Source organism: Lactuca virosa, chromosome 3 (assembly GCF_052849685.1).
Source record: "Lactuca virosa cultivar CGN04683 chromosome 3, Lactuca_virosa_CGN04683_v6, whole genome shotgun sequence".
Lineage (NCBI taxonomy): Eukaryota > Viridiplantae > Streptophyta > Magnoliopsida > Asterales > Asteraceae > Lactuca > Lactuca virosa.
Window position 1 is genome coordinate 122,478,289 of NC_136428.1, and position 17,843 is coordinate 122,496,131.

General features: G+C 35.8%; 1 protein-coding gene across 2 annotated transcripts; it reads right to left on the reverse strand.

Moving 5' to 3' along the window:
- Window positions 1-8,503: 8,503 nt before the first annotated feature.
- LOC145166497 (zinc finger protein CONSTANS-LIKE 16-like) lies at window positions 8,504-12,185 on the reverse strand. Of its 2 annotated transcripts, XM_079085500.1 has the most exons (3): window positions 10,966-12,185; window positions 10,311-10,528; window positions 8,504-9,471 (listed from the first exon to the last, which is right to left on the reverse strand). In XM_079085500.1, the coding sequence occupies exons 1-3, from the start codon at window positions 12,043-12,045 to the stop codon at window positions 9,432-9,434; spliced, it is 1,338 nt and encodes a 445-aa protein (XP_078941626.1). In that variant the 5' UTR covers window positions 12,046-12,185; the 3' UTR covers window positions 8,504-9,431. The 2 variants fall into 2 exon arrangements, with proteins under 2 accessions (XP_078941626.1, XP_078941627.1); XM_079085501.1 differs by lacking the exon at window positions 8,504-9,471 and having other exon boundaries at window positions 10,138-10,528.
- Window positions 12,186-17,843: the final 5,658 nt, after the last annotated feature.

The window sequence follows — 17,843 nt, forward strand, 5'->3', positions numbered from 1 at the left end:
ATTAATCTCTTTTAGCCACTAAATTAGTTCTTAATTAATTCTTGACTAATATTAATTAAACAATATGATCTCTCCTTTAATATATTATTCTTATAATATATTAATAAATCATAATTAAACCTTTCTCTCCTTAATTCATCCTACATACTGCTATGGTGAAGGCAACCCAAAATGACCATGCTCATAATCGGGTCAAGTACATACCAAAATAGTTATGGACTTAGATACTAATCCAACAATACTAAGGGTCACACTAACAACAACTTGATACAAATGATTATTTATTAGTAATTGATTTTAATAAATATTCATAAACTCTTATAATAAATTGGGAAAATCTTTATTTCATTGAAATAATTATTTTACAATACAAGTAACACATTATTTCATAAGGCATGAATTAATAAGTCATGTACAATATTTTGGACTAGTTGGGTCTTTTTTCTTTTACCTAAAGACAAAGTTTATATTTTATAAACTTTGAGTTTATAAAATTTAAAGCATTTTTCTTGTTTTCATGAGCATGGCCAAAACTAGTTTGGCTACTGAAGGTGAATGGCTTTTACATTTGTTTAATGTAATGTGATCACCCTAAGAAAGACATGTTGATGACATAAGGACATCGTTGTCTTAAAGTACTAAGACCTAATGGTTAAGGACTTTACTTTATGACTTATGACTAGTTGCTTGCATTTGATCTCTTATTCATGCATGCCAAAAATCATAACCTCCTTCTCCATGCTCTCTAGAAATGTTCTTGCAAAAGCATAAGGAGTTCTTACTTGTTATTATGCTCTCTTAGATCAAATACTTGGGTATTTCACTATAATCTTAAGAGTTAACAAAAGGAACTAGCATTCTTATCATGTTGATCAATTGTTGTGTCTCAAAGTTCATCCATCTTCTTCAACTACCAAGCCTCCCCTAGAGGACCCAAAGTTCATGAAAGGTAGTTGTTACTTCTTCCTTCTATGGTTGAGTTTTTATCTTTTCATAACTTGCAAGAAGATTCTTGGTGGATTGTGATTTGTTATTAAGTTTAAAATTTGAAAGACTTTTGTTGCTAATATTTCGAGTTTTGGAAACTATTTTTAACCTAAAACCCAACAGTGTGTGCCAAATCACAAAAACCTACTGACTTTTGAAATCACAAAATCATAAATTTAACAATCATAATATCACACATGTAGATTAACACATTCAATTGAACAAAATAACAACTTTTAAACTTGAAAAGAAATCGAATAAACCCAAAATCAAAAAATTGGTCTCTCTATTAACTATTGAAAAATCATAACATTAAATATCATAATATTTCTCGCAATCACATATAATGCATCAGATTACGTCCTACTCAAATGAACATGCACAATATTTTTATAATTTCTCATATCTTAGGATTTAAAAAATTAATAACTAAAATTAGGCGTAGGGTACTTACTTACAAGTAGTATAAGAAGATGAAATCACCGAAATTCTACCGGGTGGTTGTTAGTAGTGGTTTTGGTATTTGAATGATCTAGACGATGAAGATGTCAGTGGGTATTGACGATGACTGATTCAGTTGTTTTCAATTGTCAAAATGGAGACGATGGTGGTGGTTGTTGGCAATGATTTTGGAGTCAGCGAGGGTGACAGTAAGATAAATAGGGTGATGAAGGTTGTGATGTTGGAGATGGTGATCGGGTTAGAGGCGGTAATGTTATAGTGTTTAATTCCAATAAGTAAATATTTCAACGTCAATATCCTTAATTATAGGACCTTAATTCTTTATTTTCCGTTAATTACAGATTTCTTAATTTTAGATAATATTTTAATTTATTGTAAATTTCCAAAATTATCCCAATAAATTGATTGGTATGGTTATACACTCACACAAAATTTATGACTTATAATATATATATATATATATATATATATATATATATATATAGTGAGAGAGAGAAAAAAATGTTTCTTTTATAGTATAGTATAGACTTAAGAATATATATATATATATATATATATATATATATATATATATATATATATATATATATATATATATATATATATATATATATATATATGCCCTCAATTCTTTAAATCGAAATAATTGGTCTGATATAATGAAATTGTTATGTTGAAATGATTCAACATCATTAGATGAAATCAAAATGATTGGCGAAATGGGAAGTTATCGATTCAACATCATTAGATTAAATCGAAATTCTTCAGCATCATCAGATGAAATGAAACTGTTATGTTACGATATCTAAATGGAATCGATTGAAGAACTTATAAGAAAGTGATGATGTTGAACGATTTTAGTTGCTAGTCTTGAAAGGGGTTGAGGACGCAAGTGACTATTCTTAGACATAATATGTATTTGTATGTTATATTTTAGTTAGCCCATTTATTGTGGTCTTTAGATAGCCCATTGTTGTACATTGAGCCCAATTGTATCTTTCATATATATATATATATATATATATATATATATATATATATATATATATATATATATATATATATATATATATATATATATATATATATATATATATAAAGGCTTTATGATACTTCATAGGAAATTATGTACTGTAACATAGTATCTCAAGAAAGGTGGGAAACGGGTTTTTATGTCGGATGGTGGTGACAACGTGAGCGAATTTCTGAGATAAGCCATTTATGGCATAAATGCCAAGGTTTCTTTTATGTACCGAGGATCCAATATTTGCAAGAAGGTCGGACATGAACTTGACGAGGGTACAATACTCCATGACTATAGAATCGCCAATGGTGATAGTACGAAGTTTTTCAACTAATTCCATAGCTTTCATCTCTTTATTCTCATGAAACAAATATTGAATAGACTTCCATATGTCTTATGTAGTGGCGTAGGGTTTGAAAATAGATTGGATAACAGATTGAGTGAGTGCTCCATATAACCATATTTTGACAATATTTTCAAATGTCTCCCATTACGTACCATATTCAATCTTAGAGAACCCATCAAGATGGGTATATACTTTGTATCCAATGCAATGGGTTTTAAATAGTTCTTTCCATGAATCATAATTCAAGTGGTCGAGATCAAGAATAAGAGGAGCATAGGACTTTATGTTGGTTATCCCTAAGTTTTATCAGTAGGACTAGGTTTAGGAGTGGAAGAATCTCCAGTCATGATGAAAAATGAGAAGGGAGAAGCTTTGAGGTGATGAAGATGACGAGAAGAAGTAGAACATATATAGTAGACGAGAAGGATATAACGACCACATGGAGGGATAAAATAGGGTTTGAGATTGGAGTTCTCTGACAACAGGATCTTCCTTCTCTTCGGTTTCGTCGACCAATCTTACTCCTCCTGTTTCTTCCTCTCGGTCTCCTCTTACCACCCCAGATGCCCCTGGGCCTCCGACTTCCGAAACCATTAGTACCCATCCTATGGTTACTTGTAGAAAATGAGGCATCCATAAACTTGTTGACCGTCTCAATATTCACGCTGAAACGATATCCTGTTGTCCTATTCCTCGCAACTACTCTCAATCCTTTTAAGATCTTAACTGGTTAAATGCCATGAAAGATGAATATGATGCACTTATTTATAAAGGAACTTGGGTACTTGTACCTCGGCCTTCCAATGATAATGTGGTTAATTGTATTTGGTTATTCAAAAAGAAACTTAATGTTGATGGATCTTTAGCTCGATACAAGCTGCATTTGGTTGAAAATGGACGTAGTCGGCGTCCAAGCATTAACTGTGATGAAACTTTTAGTCGGGTTGTTAAACCGGCTATTATCCGGACTGTTCTTAGCCTTGTTGTCTGCCATCATGGCATGTTCATCAACTAGATGTGAAGAATGTGTTTCTTCACGGTCATCTCCAGGAGACCGTGTATATGCATTAACGATCGGGTTTTCGAAACCCGTCACTTCCTCATCATCTTTATCTTTTGCAAAAATTGTTTATAGTCTCAAGTAGGCCCCTAGAGTGAGGTACCACAGATTTGCTCCGTTTATCACTCAACTTGGCTTCATCAACAACATATATGATTCCTCTCTTTTCATATATAGACATGTAGAACATATTGCATACCTTCTTCTTTATGTTGGCAATATTATTTTAATTGCATCTTCCACATGTCTCCTTTAGCAGGTTATCACCACCTTGAGTTTAGAATTTTTGATGACTTAGTTGGGCTCTTTAAACTACTTTCTTGGTATTTCTGTCACTAGAGGTCATCATGAAATGTTTCTATCTCAACAAAAATATGCTACAGATATTGTAGCTCGAGCAAGGATTTCTAATTGCAAACCCTCTCGCACTCCTGCACAAACTACTACAAAAATTTATGGTACAAGCCCAATTAAGGATCCGACTTTATATCGCAGTCTTGCAGGTGCTCTTCAATACTTGACATTCGCTCGCCCAGACATTTTATATGTTGTTCAACAAGTCTACCTCTACATGAATGATCCAAGAGAGCCCCATTTTAATGCTCTTAAATAGATTCTAATGGACTTATTGCCTAATCGGATATTGATTAGGCTAGCTGCCCCACTTCCAAGTGCTCCACTTCTGGATATTGTGTTTTTCTCGGTTAACATTTACTCTCATGCCCTTCTTAAAGACAGGGCACCATTTCGAGATCTAGTGCTGAGTCAGAGTACCGCAAAGTTGCAAATGCGGTGGCTGAAACAAGATGGCTTCCAATTTATTACGGGAATTATATTACCCTCCTCTCGCTGCTACTCTGGTTTTCTGTAATAATGTTACTATAGTGTGTAACGCCCGCAAGATAGGGCTAGATGATTAAAGAATAAAAGGATAATTATTCATCACGATGATAAATAGATGTTTTTAATAGAAGGTTATTTAAGATAAATTATCTAAATGAAAGTCATAATATGCGTTAAACTAAGAGCGTGCATATAGAGAAAGCCTAAATATGACTTCACATGAGGAAGTTATGATTTTTCGAAGTTTCAGCGTAGCAGTATACGACTCATAAACCTAAATTCAAATCAGTCAACTATTAGAAAAAACAAACTAAACGAGAGTTGAAAATCTCGTCAATATCTATATGTCGATATAAAGACAGCCGAGAATGGATATCGTATGAAAAAGTTATGATTTTTATACGGACTTTAACAGTCTAAGCCTGTTAAAAATATAGCTTTAAAAACAAAGTGAGAATTATATGATGGAGTCTAAATGAAGTTTGTATAAATCTCGGCTAGCTATGTGCGGATATAAAATACGTCGAAAACAGAGCTCATATGAAGAAAATATGAATTTTTAAAGAAATCATAATTTTTCGTGCGCAGTGTCGCACACAGAAAAAAGGCGCGACACGCTTCTGACCCGTCATAGGATTTTGACACGTGTCACCACCTAGACGACGCCATGTTGGTGTCCGAAAATTTTCACGACGCGCCCTGACAGAGTGTGCGATGCGCTTCTGTTTTTCAATCCTATATAAACTGCATTTTCAACCTCATTTCTCACCCCTTTCATCCAGATTCTCTCTGGAATTCTCTCGTATCTTTAGCCCTTTACTCTCTAGTTCCCGACCACTTTGGAAAAATCCTGCAGTGTCAGATAGCTGGTGAATAGAAGCTCCCAAACCAGAGTTATGCCCGCATAATTCCTGGTTTTCGCTAGATGCTCTGTAAGTTAAGTTACACTTATTTTATTCAACCACAACTTTAACTATAGTCATAGTCATTATTATGAACTTATAATTAAGATTTATCATTGATTCTAAGTCATTATACTGACTAATCTATTTACGGGGATGATATCTACGCTGGATTTAGTGAGGTGTTTAAAGTGGGATTTCCAAACACTATACTATGTATACCAAACTCCCTCCAAAATGATCCTACCTGGTTGTTCATTACTTTATAGATCTTCATGTAGACATTGAGATTAGTGAGGAATCTAGACTATCATTAGTCACCAATAATATAACACGAAGACTTAGTAATATGAACCTAGGTCACGTAAGAGGAAAAGATAAGTACCAAGGCGAAGTTCTGCTCAAATTCTAAGGCATCCACTTTTATCAAATGAGTGCATATTTACTTTCATCTTACCCATAGATATGAAGTATTTAGATAATTGAATGATATATGTGCTTATGTGCAAAGATGTTCTGTGTTAGATGAAATGTTATACAGATAAATCTGTATGATTTATACCGTATATGTATTTTCATGAAAATAATACATCGGGTAATGAAAGGTAAAAATGATAATATGTCATAGTATGATGAAAGATGAAAATAATAATAGGATGCTACGACTTAAATAGTGTTATTATACTAACGATTTAAGAACTAGTACTATTGTAGTAACGATCTAGGAACTAGTACTATTGTAGTAACAATGTAAAAAACTAGTACTACTGTACTAAGGATGTAGTAACTAGTACTACTATACTAACGATGTAGAAAATAGTATTATTGTACTAAAGATGTAGGACCTAGTATTACTGTACTAAGGATAAAAGAACTAGTACTATTGTACTAATGATCTAGTCATCTAATAGAATATAGATTGCAACAATGATTGTCCTTAAGATAGGACTCTATAGATAAGTAAAGAAGATAATGGGGATGAGTAATTGAGTAAATTGTTTGATAGATAATTAAAAATTCTAATTATATTATTGTGGGTTGTAAACCCTATGTACTCACCAGGTTTTCCAACCTGGCCCACTCAACTTCTTTATATCACAGGTAGCGGTAAAATGGTATATCAATGATGAGAGATTTAGGGAGATGTAGACTGTTAGTCTAAGATACAGTAAGGCCTATATGCTTATGTTTCTTGTATCAATTATGACATCCTAAGTTTTCTTTTAAAGATATTAATGTAAAATGTTTCTTTGGAAATGTTTGATGTTAATATTATCTCACATTGAAATAATATTTTCGGGACAAATTCCGCATTAATAAACACTCTGTTTTAAATAAGCATAAATTAAAAGTTTGAAAATGGAAGTAAATTTCGGGATGTTACACAGTGTACCTATCTACTAATCTCGTTCAGCACCAACGCACCAAACACATAGAGATCGATATACACTTTATGCGCGACAAAGTTGCATTGGGTCAGATTCTTGTCCTTCATATTCCCTCATCATCTCAATATGTTGACATCTTCACCAAAGGGATCCCATCTTCTTTATTTCTTGACTTCGGATTAGTATAACGTCCGTTCAAAACCTCCCATTTAGGCTACTACAAGGGGATGTTAGACGTAATATGTATTTGTATGTTATATTTTAGTTAGCCTATTTATTGTTTGCTTTAGATAGCCCATTGTTGTACATTAAGCTCAATTGTATTTTCATATATATTCACGTAAAGGCTTTATGCCTCTTCATGAGAAATTATGTACTATAACAATTATGAAGGGATCGGAAGGCAAAATGGGAAGTTGCGAATTAAAGCCATCCCACATCGCCTGGTGGGAACAAAAAGGAAAGGAAATGAGCTCTATTTTAGGGTGCATCTAATATGGCTTGGAGCAAAGAATCTGGTTCTTCATTTAGCCGACTTGTTTAAGAGAGCCATTGATTTCTTTCGAGTTAGTCCTTTTTAGATTGAATCAGTTCGGTTTTGGCTTGATATGGTCCTAGTTTGGACTGAGTTAAGACGATTTTAATTGAGTCTGAACTTTTTCTAAGTGTTTTTGCCGAGTAGGCTTAACTCGCCTCGGTAAGGGGCTGAGTAGGAGTATTCGACCGAGTACTCGGCTGAGTTGATCGATTTTACAACACTGGCCACAACATGAGCACACAAAATATTGTCAATTATAACTATGAACTCTTGTATGGTTGATTATATGGCTTGTATAGTATAGCGGTAGATACAATGGTTGGGTTTTGGTTTAGTTGTTTTGTTTTCATTGTACGTTATAAGTGTTATAACCGATCTGTATAAACCTACATGGTCAACAATATAGCATCTACAAATTGGCCATCATCCAAAATATTCGAGATACACGCACCACCCTCATAGTATGAGCCCGACATCCAATGGTTTTACAAAGGAACAACAAATATTGGTATCGTGTCAAGCGTTAGCTATGTTTCAAATTGGTTTAGATTTCCTCCTGCTAATCTAGCGTTTTGAGTACTTCAAAACATATAGATGTTGTAGTATGGAGATTGCCAAAGATTAATACTACATATAACATGTAACTCGGTAATGTTTTGTAAAAAAAACATTTTGTTTTCTCATAGGATCATGTATTTACAGTCACTAGTACAAAACGTATTTAATAGTGCGATGGCTTTTTCTTTTTTGGTGCGGTGAGAGCCTAAAACCGCACCATTAAAACACTTTCGCATTAATAAACTAAGAAACCGCATCATTTAAATCATTTGTTGGAGCGGTTTCTTATATCCGCATTAAAAGACATTAAAAATGCATTATTTGATGCGTTAGCTTGAAACCGCACTATTAAACACATTTAATAGATAAAAACCGCCTCAAAAAATATAGGGTAACCGCACCATTTGTTTAATCTTTCCCTCTAAAATTTCATTCTAATTTTTCATTTCCCTCAAACTTTTGATTTTCTTACAAACCAAAATTTTCATTTCCCTCCTACTCTCCAATCTAATAAACGCATCATTAAAGAATGGGGATCCCATCATAAAAGCACCAGTACCCTACTTATTGTGTGAGTGTTTTTCCCCCTTTGCAAATAAAACAAAACACATACGAAACAGTTCTGTTCTTCTTCCTTCTTTTCTTTTTCTGCTTCACGTTCGATCGGTGGTGTCAAGTTGTTTAAGATGGAACAAGGGTGGCGGATCAGAAATATGTAGGAGATGGTGGTGCTTGGATGGTTCTCGGCAAAGGCAGGGGTTGTGGTCGGTGTTCTCGGTGGTTAGTGGTGGAGATGGTAGGTATGTAGATAAACCAATTTCTTTTCTTCTTCCTTTTCTTTTTCTGATTTATGTTTGGTGGCATTGGGTTGTGTAAGGTGGAATAATGGTGGTGAATTGGAAGTATGTAGGAGATGATGACGCATGGATGGTTCTCGGCAAAAGGTAGGTGCTCTACGGGCGGTGTTCTTGGTGGTTAGTGGTGAAGATGGTAGGTGGTCGGAGGTGGCGAGATAGTGAACCGGAGGTGCAACAGACTCGTAAAGATGTAGGAGTTGTTTTCAGGAAGTGAAGATGGTAAGGGGTGATTTCCGGCTAAGGTAAGGCAGATAGTGATGGTGTGAACTGGTGGTGGTTTATTGTTTGTGAGCTCGGTTGTTAAAGTGGTCGATTTAAAGATGTTGTACGGTGGTTAATGGTGGAAAAATGGTGCCTTGGTGATTGCTGTGTTCTCGACAGCGAACTGGTGTCGGAAATAATGATGGTTTCGGTGGGTGTTTGATCTCTTCTAGATAGACCTGCAAATGGACCTGTTCTGATAGCTTCAAGGAGGATGGATTTGCCCTCCCACCATCCAAATGGACCTGCAACGAGCACCATTGATCGGAAGTTTATGCACTAGAACAAAATCTTATTTTTGGTGCGAATGTTGCAGGCTTTTTTTTTTGGGTATTGCTTCTTTATTTGGAGCGGTTTTTATTGTTTTTTGGTGCGATTTGTATTATTCCAATATTGTTTTTTGGTGCGGTTTTGGTTATTTATTGGTGCGGTTTTGTAACCGCATCATCAAATAAGGGTATTTTCTAATGCGATATTTTTTTGTGCGGTTCTATAACCGCACTAATTAATTATTTTAACCGCATCAACAAGTGCTTTCTGTAGTAGTGAGTAAGGGTCATATAAATATGTGTGCTAAGAGACAAGCATTGACGATGAAAAATGATTATCATCAGTTTTATTGTGTTAATTAGAAGAGAGTAGAGAGGATCATATTCACTACAGACCAAGTAACAAGAAAGAATGGTACATGTGGGTCACCTAGGCTTGGAAGTTATATTAGAATAAAGTTCGATCCATGATGCCAAATGACTTTTCCAGATCTAAGGTAGTGCAAATTTGCGTCAACTCCTTTCTTTTACCAGAGAACAGTTTAATCGATGTAATTGATTGATAAATCATGGATGGAATCTAGTCTCCCTTATAAAGCAACAAAGTTGAAGTAGTCCATTATCATTAAAAGACCACACAAATGGGAAAACACGATAATTTTTCTTGTATTCCTTATTAAATTTGTATGAACATTCTTAATTAGAAGACCTAATTAAGCATAGAACTTACCTTACAAAATTGTAAGATGGATATGTTAGCAATATATGTTATAGTTAATTATTTGCTAAGCAATGGAAACCCGGAAGAAGATGACCTTTTCACAAATCTTCCTTTCATTCTAGGCCTCTTCTCTGCATTCAGTTTTCGTACCTCGTATCTTATTTTTTTCGAAAACAACCTTGTTCGCCTCTTTTCTCTATACCTTGACACCCTTGCCTCTCTCCCTCCATCTAACATTGCCGGATTCCCCGTTATCATTCCCATATCCCCATAAGGATGATGATGCTGATGATGCATTATCCCACATCCACCCTAAGAAATCAAAAGAGCCAATATATTAGTCCTATTGTTAATCCGACGTCGAACAACACCAAATGATAATTTGATTTTCATAAAAGACGTTAAGAAAAAGTTGGTTGTATACATATACAATATGTCAAAGTGTAATTAAGGTTGCATAAAGGCGTGCTTAACAATATGTCAAGTCATGCATTGAAATGCACCGCAAAAGGCATTATTTTTATGCATGTAACACTTTTTTATCACAACTATTTACTTTTCTCCTAAAAAAATAACATTTGATTAAATATATAGTTTAATAACATATGTTGAATATTAATCCATGTCAAAAAGATTTCTTTATGAAATACAAATAGAAAAAACTTTGTGATTCTTAAAAGAGTGAGATTTTAGTGTGAAAGAAAGACCATATATATATTTAAAACGTAAAAAGAGTAGAGTAGACCTACCAGGCACTCAGGCCAACAATCATCGGGATCCAACTCCGGCCGATCACCGGTTGTCCATGGTGATCTTTGCTCATCCCAAGCGGCAATGATTCCTTCATAATCTAGCTTTAATATTCTTTTTTGCTTCTTATTTTCATCATCATATCGTTCTATATTGATAACCACATGATAATCTTCATCCTCTTTCACCACACCCATACGATCCCCGACACCACCTTCCACCGTCAACTTCTCGTCTTTTTCCTCCCATAACGGTGAATCGTAATCAAAGCTCAACTGAAATGGCTCTCTCATCATCTCCATCTCATTCTCCACCGTTTCACACTGCATCTGATCTTCTTCAACCTTCACTCTCTCTAAGCTTTCGCCGCCCGAATCCTTCTCTCTACAATCCAACAACCCTAATCCTTCCATAGCAAATGATTCCTCATCAAGACCTTTTCCCAGTAAACTCTCTACATCAGCGGCGAACTCCGCCAGCTCCATATCAGAGGGAAGTATCAACCCATTGAAACTATTCAAATCAAACGTCACTTTCGATCCATTATGATGATCTGCGTCCACCGGAGTTGTCGCCTCCGTTTGTTTCACAGGCGTTGCCACCTCATTTGAATTCCCGGAAAGACAAAGTTCCGCGGCAAAGGGGTCAAAGATCGGAACCTGATACAAAAGTTGCTCATCGGATGTCACGGCGGTGGTCTCATCACTACCGATCTCCGGAACTAAGTGAAGTGGATTGAAACTCATACTGCTTTCTTCAGATTTTGGCGTCCGTCGAGACGCCTGCTTGTGGAGGTTCCCACCACGAGGAGTTCTTGGTTTCTTGGTAAAACCATGGTGCCATGGCGGTGGTGCTGGTTTCTCCAAAGAAGAAAGCTTCAAAGAAGCCAGCTTTAGACGAACCCTTTCGTGACGACGAGCCAACGGGTTGGCCGAATGAACCGAAGCATCACACGATTGGCACAAGAAAGCGTCATCGGCAGCACAATACCACCGAGCACGCTTTCTTATACAATTATCACAAGCTCTTGCCGTTTTTCCTCCTACAACGTTGGCCAATTTCTTGTCCGATGAGACCATTTGGTAGGGGTCTCGAATGTAGGAACTTTTTGTTTAAAAATTATGGAGTTTGTGGAAGAAATGTATGATGGGATTGGAGGTTTTGTGTTGTGGGTGTGACCCACTGTATGCACTTTTTACAGAGAACAGTGTGGTCATATTGAAGAGATTTATAAAGAAGGTAAGTAGATGCACTTGCCTAGTTTCAGAAGGTCCCACAAAATGCCTTATCTTCATTTAATTGGCTAATATATGAACTCCATCCATGATTTTGTTTCGCTATTGGCTGCCTTTCCCATCAATGGATTTCTTGTGGGGTCCAAGAAATTTAAGCCCTGGTTCCCCATATCATTTTTATTGAATAATGTTTGTACCAAAGAATGAGCGTTTAATAAGCGCAATTGTGTTTTTTAATTATTTTCTACTGATTATTGATAAAAGTTAGTGGTAAATATATAAAATTAGATAGATAGAAAGTGTATATACCATCGAATGATATATATTAGTTTGTGTATATATCATCTAGTAGTTTTGTTGTTATAAAGTTTCATATATTATGGTATTTCTTGAACTATTATTTTTAGTACACTTGTATTGCATTGATCTATATGGTTAATCGTTGGATTCTTTACCAAGTTTGTTAGAAGTAACTATCACATTACAAAAAACAAAGCTTTAGCGATGACCTGAAGTCGTCGTAGTAGAGAACCTACAATAACAACGATGACCTGAAGTCGTCGTCGTAGAGAACCTACAATAACATATCGTAGCTGTTGGTTGAAAAATATTCAGAAAGTTTCTACTTTCAAAGACATATCGTTATAAGGTAAATGTGAAATTTAACTCTCATGATTTTTTTACCGAAATTTTTTGAAGTATGAACAATGAAAACATGCAATGCACTAACCTTTCGTCTCTACAAGATTAATTAAAAATAATCTACAAATATGCTTTAATTTTTATTTAAATTAAAAATTAAGTTAAAATATTTTGTATGAGTGAATACCAAAACGTCATTAGTGTGTAATCATTGTCGCCCTACTTCTCCGAAGATGTTGTCATTATAGGTTCTAGTATGCCTTGGAATAGAGTCTTGGTTCTATCTAGCTTTATCAACGCAAAATTAGATAGCTAGACTTAAGATTTCCTCTTATATGTGATACATCTCAATGGAACTCGATCATGCCCTTCCTCACCCGTTCTCATATTAGTCCCAACATACTCTTCCATAATGGTCTATCCTATTTGGCACAACGAATCAACAAAAACAAATATTAAAAATTCTATCACCTCATACCCATAAATCTCTTTAGAATCACAGTCAAACTTGAGCATTATATTACGATATGAAAGTTATTTCTTTTCATTGATTAAAATGTCTATTCGAGATATCTACACTCTAAGACTAAACTATCATCCTCTCAAATCTCAAGAAAATTTAGTCTAACACGATGTGAAAAGTGTATATTGTATTAACAACTATTCATTGCGTTATCAAGATTCCTTTAAGTTGACATTTTTTATCAAGAAAGCTTTGTTGTCCTAACAACTATTTGGTGTTTTATTGTATTTGATATTCTACATCCATATCATATATGTTTACCAGAGTAGAGAGGTCCGAGTATTTAATTAGATATCTACCTTTAGAGTGGGGGTCTTGCTAACTGTAACACCTGATTCCAGATATTCGTGTTCGCAGTGTGGGCCATGTCATTAAGTAGCGGCGCGGTTGGTTGTTGTATGCGGCGCAGTGGTTGCCACAGCCCAAAACCCTAGGTCTCGGGTTATAAGTCATATTTAAGAAAATAGATGTTTATTATTTTCTTTAGCTTTATTCTCCATATCCAGAGAATGTTCATAGCAAACCCTAGCCCCCTCTCTTGATATTCTAAGCCCTGCATCCTTATGTGTGTGCATCTTGAAGGGAAAAAAGGAGATGTGTAGTGTAAGGAAGTGTGATTCAAGGTAGATCTAGCTTTATGAGCATCTTCTGGAACTTTGTAAGAATTCAAGTTTAGAACTTGTGCTTAAATGCTTACATCTTACTGTTTATGGTGGTTTTGTACCTTTTTCTAAGATTCTTGTGGAGTTTGGCAAACTCCATGCACAAAGCTTGATTCTTGGGGTCTTCTTGACCCATGAGAGTACAAGACTCAAGTTGTTGTCTTTAATTTTGGATCATCCAAGGATTTGGGTATATTCTAAGCTTAATCTAGTTCGAGGGTTAGAGTTAGGTTGGTTTGATGCATGTAAATAGATCAAGTAGGAAACTATATCCATTAAGTCCTTATTCAATGTGTTATGGAAGTTTAGAGCTTAGGTCGTAATGGATTAGGACCTAAACGAAAAATTGGTTCTATATGAGCATTGACTTTTTGACCAATTTGAATTTTAGTTAAACTTGATAGGTTTGCGCTATAGATTGAGGTTTGACCTCTGTTTGGTTTAGGCGGTTCATATAGCTGATTCTGCGAGTGTTTGAGTGTTTGTTGAGATATTAGCTCTTCATTCAGGCGAGTCTCCCCATTATATTACGTATGTCATGATTGTATCCTCTATGTGTTGGATGCTTGTGTAATATTTTGACATGGTAGTATGCTTAGTTAAACCAATAGGGTCTTGGTTATGGTTGTTGCTTGTTGTGTAACATCCCAAAAACCAAAGTAAAATTTTCATTTTTAAAACGTAAATTTTGTACAACCATTGGTTTAAAACCAATTAGAATGAAATGTATTGTTCAAACATCATAGTAATACAATAACAAGCGGTGCGGAAAAACCATCAGGGGATCTTGTGCAGTCAAGCCGGACCCTTCCCTTTGGAACTGGAAGTACTTGAAAATGTTTAAACCACAAACTATAAGCACAAAGCTTAATGAGTTCCCCAAAATACCACATACTATACATATCAACGGGCCCAACCCACACATTGGGCCCAACCCATCATAGCAGGCCTATCACCACATATCAATGGGCCTAACTCAACAAACAAATAGGCCCAGCCCAACATGCATACCAATGGGCCCAGCCCAACACCCAATGCAAGAGTCACAAAGACAACTAGCATCCTACACAGTATAGTGAGAAGACTCACCTGACTCATGAAATTAGCTAAACCATAGCTCAATGCACCGTAACAGATCTTACAACACTCCTATCGAAACATATAAGGTCTAACCTTAATCTACACCCTAAATCCAACAATCTTGACCAAAAGTCAACCCATGTCAACAAGTCAATGGTCAAAGTCAAAGTCAACAGCAACCAATATCAACCATTGAACCTCACGTCATTACCAGCCCTTGATCACGTCGTAAGAACACACTCAATCACGATGTGAACCCTCCTTGGTCATGTCGTGAACACAATAGGACAAGATAATCAGGAAACTTCAATCGTCACGTCGTGACATCCTCTATGTCACGTCGTGACATCCTCTATGTCACGTCGTCACCACAGTCTGAGGCAACAAATTAATGGTTTGAGTCCTTAATCCATCAGTCTTCAACTCCCATTTTCCAGAAAGCTTTAGAGGATTCCATAGGTTCATAAAAATGACAATTTATGGACATGCATACTCCATGCATGTCCTCTACACTACCTAGGTCAAAATCCAAGAAAATCACCTAAAACTCAAGAAAGGTTCAATATTCACAACCAATCCTTAGATCCATAAGATATGATGCTCTAGGGACTCAAGAGGACTATAAAGTTGCCCAACTTTACTTTATCCGTTTACTCAAATCAAAACCGTGAACCAAAAGGGACCAAAACAACTTAGATCTAAGAGAATAAACCATAAAGGTAGAAGCTTGAATCCTTATAAATGGTCCAAAATGGGATACCAAAGATAAGAACATGTTACTTTCTTGATCCATGCACTAATTCTCCTTCTACTTCCTTTAAAGGGCACCAAATCCACTAAAGATGAGCTAAAACCACCAATAAGGATCAAGGTTAGGGTTTTATGAGGTTTGAGGTTGATGGAGGCTAATAATGAACCCTAAATGTGAGTTAATGGGGTTTAAATGTGAAGGAAACCCTAAAAGATCATGGGCTTGGGCTACAGCCTTACTCATGTCGTGACTACAGTCCAGATACGCGTTCTTCACTTTGGCTTGTCACGTCGTGACCTAACTATGGTCACGTCATCACACCCTTTTTCCCCAAAAACCATGCTTTTGACTCCTTGATTCCTTAAACCGGTCCATTCTGGAAAAAGTGTGTTAAAACTCTCGCCCACTTAAATTAGATTTTGTCCTTGAAATCATTATTTACAACTTTCTCCCTACACCAGTCGACTCTGACAAAACTTCCTGAATTCCAATTAGGACTGAGAATTCATCATACACCGATGACCGCCCACCAGCACTGCTATCGAAGCCAAATCTTAGTATAAATCACTTGGATTCAGCTGCACTCTTCCAACCTCATAACCATTGGATTTCTGAACCAACTCACAACCTCACTACTCCACATTATCATCCTGAGCTTACAAGAACTAAGTTTCCATGACCAAACACTCTAGGGTACACCAACCCCAAAACCAGGTTAAACACTTCGCTACTCTTGCCGAAAAATATTTCCGCATCCAAAGCACCTTCCCTTGATATAATTCCAAATCCTTGAACAAGCTCAAATGATGACAAATAACAAATGAACCCACTATCAGAATAGATAGATAACCAATCTAACTACTCACTTGTTACTAGGAAAAACCCATGCAGACATGCATAAGCCATGCTCGAAAGTTGATAGATCACAATAGCTCCTACCCCACTAACAATAACGACTAATTCAACGAGCTAACTAACCCTTCAAATGACATCCAACCTGAGCAGTACAAGCACCTCTAAACTCTATTTTTGTTGTCCTAAAAGGAACAATCGACTACAACGAGATCTTTGCTAGAAGCTTCCGAAACGAGGAGCACATGAACATCCCTGAAAGAATAAATCTGACAGCAACTCACCCTGCACTCGTGTTCTGACCAATCCGTTATACCCATCAACCACGAAAGATCTCAACCATCTCGAATTCCAAAAATCCAATGAACTTACACTGCAACTTTCTCTGACCCATTGCGCTGAAACCATCAAAATCAATACGGTTACTTATCCTCCAAGCAGAACACTCAGTTTACTAGGGCTCGCGTCATCACTGACCGTCACCTCCCGAACTGACGCCTATAACCGACTCAACCAGATACTCTTCAAACATGATTCTCGGTATGCAAAATGGCATATGACAAACCCTCGAATAATAATAGCCAGACAATCATAATGAAACTACGATCCTTAGGTGGAGACTTATATTGTAACAAACCGTTATTTCAAATCTATGTAATAGTATAAATCAATTTGTAGTTCTTTTTAAAATAATAAAGAGAAATTTTAGCATACTATGTACATTTACATAATCGACCCTCAAAAATGAAGTATTAAATAATCTCAATTGGGATGAACAAAGTGGTAGAGATTGTAACAAGGTTTCCAAAAATATAAAGAACACTAAAATCTGAGTTATAGACAAGAATTTATGACCAATCGAAGATCCGCGACAAAACCGGCAAAACACTGTTCAACGTAAAAAGTGAGTTTTCAATAAAATTCTTTTCAGCCTTAACAATCTAAATGAAAGTTGTAGAATATGTTAAACCGAAAACTTTCATAAAAAGAACGTCAAAATCTGACTTCGTATGAGGAAGTTATGATTTTTCTAAAGTTTAGTATAACAGTATACAGCTAAAAACTCGAAATAAAAATCAAATGATTTTTAGCCAACACAACCTAAATGAGAATCGAAGGTCTCTTCAATAGT

Coding starts and splice junctions, on each gene's coding strand:
- LOC145166497 (XM_079085500.1), bottom strand. CDS start 12,045: ATGGTCTCATCGGACAAGAAATTGGCCAACGTTGTAGGAGGAAAAACG. Junction 10,529..10,965: donor ATTGTTGGCCTGAGTGCCTG/GTAGGTCTACTC, acceptor TTGATTTCTTAG/GGTGGATGTGGGATAATGCA. Junction 9,472..10,310: donor AAAGGAAGATTTGTGAAAAG/GTCATCTTCTTC, acceptor TGCTCGTTGCAG/GTCCATTTGGATGGTGGGAG.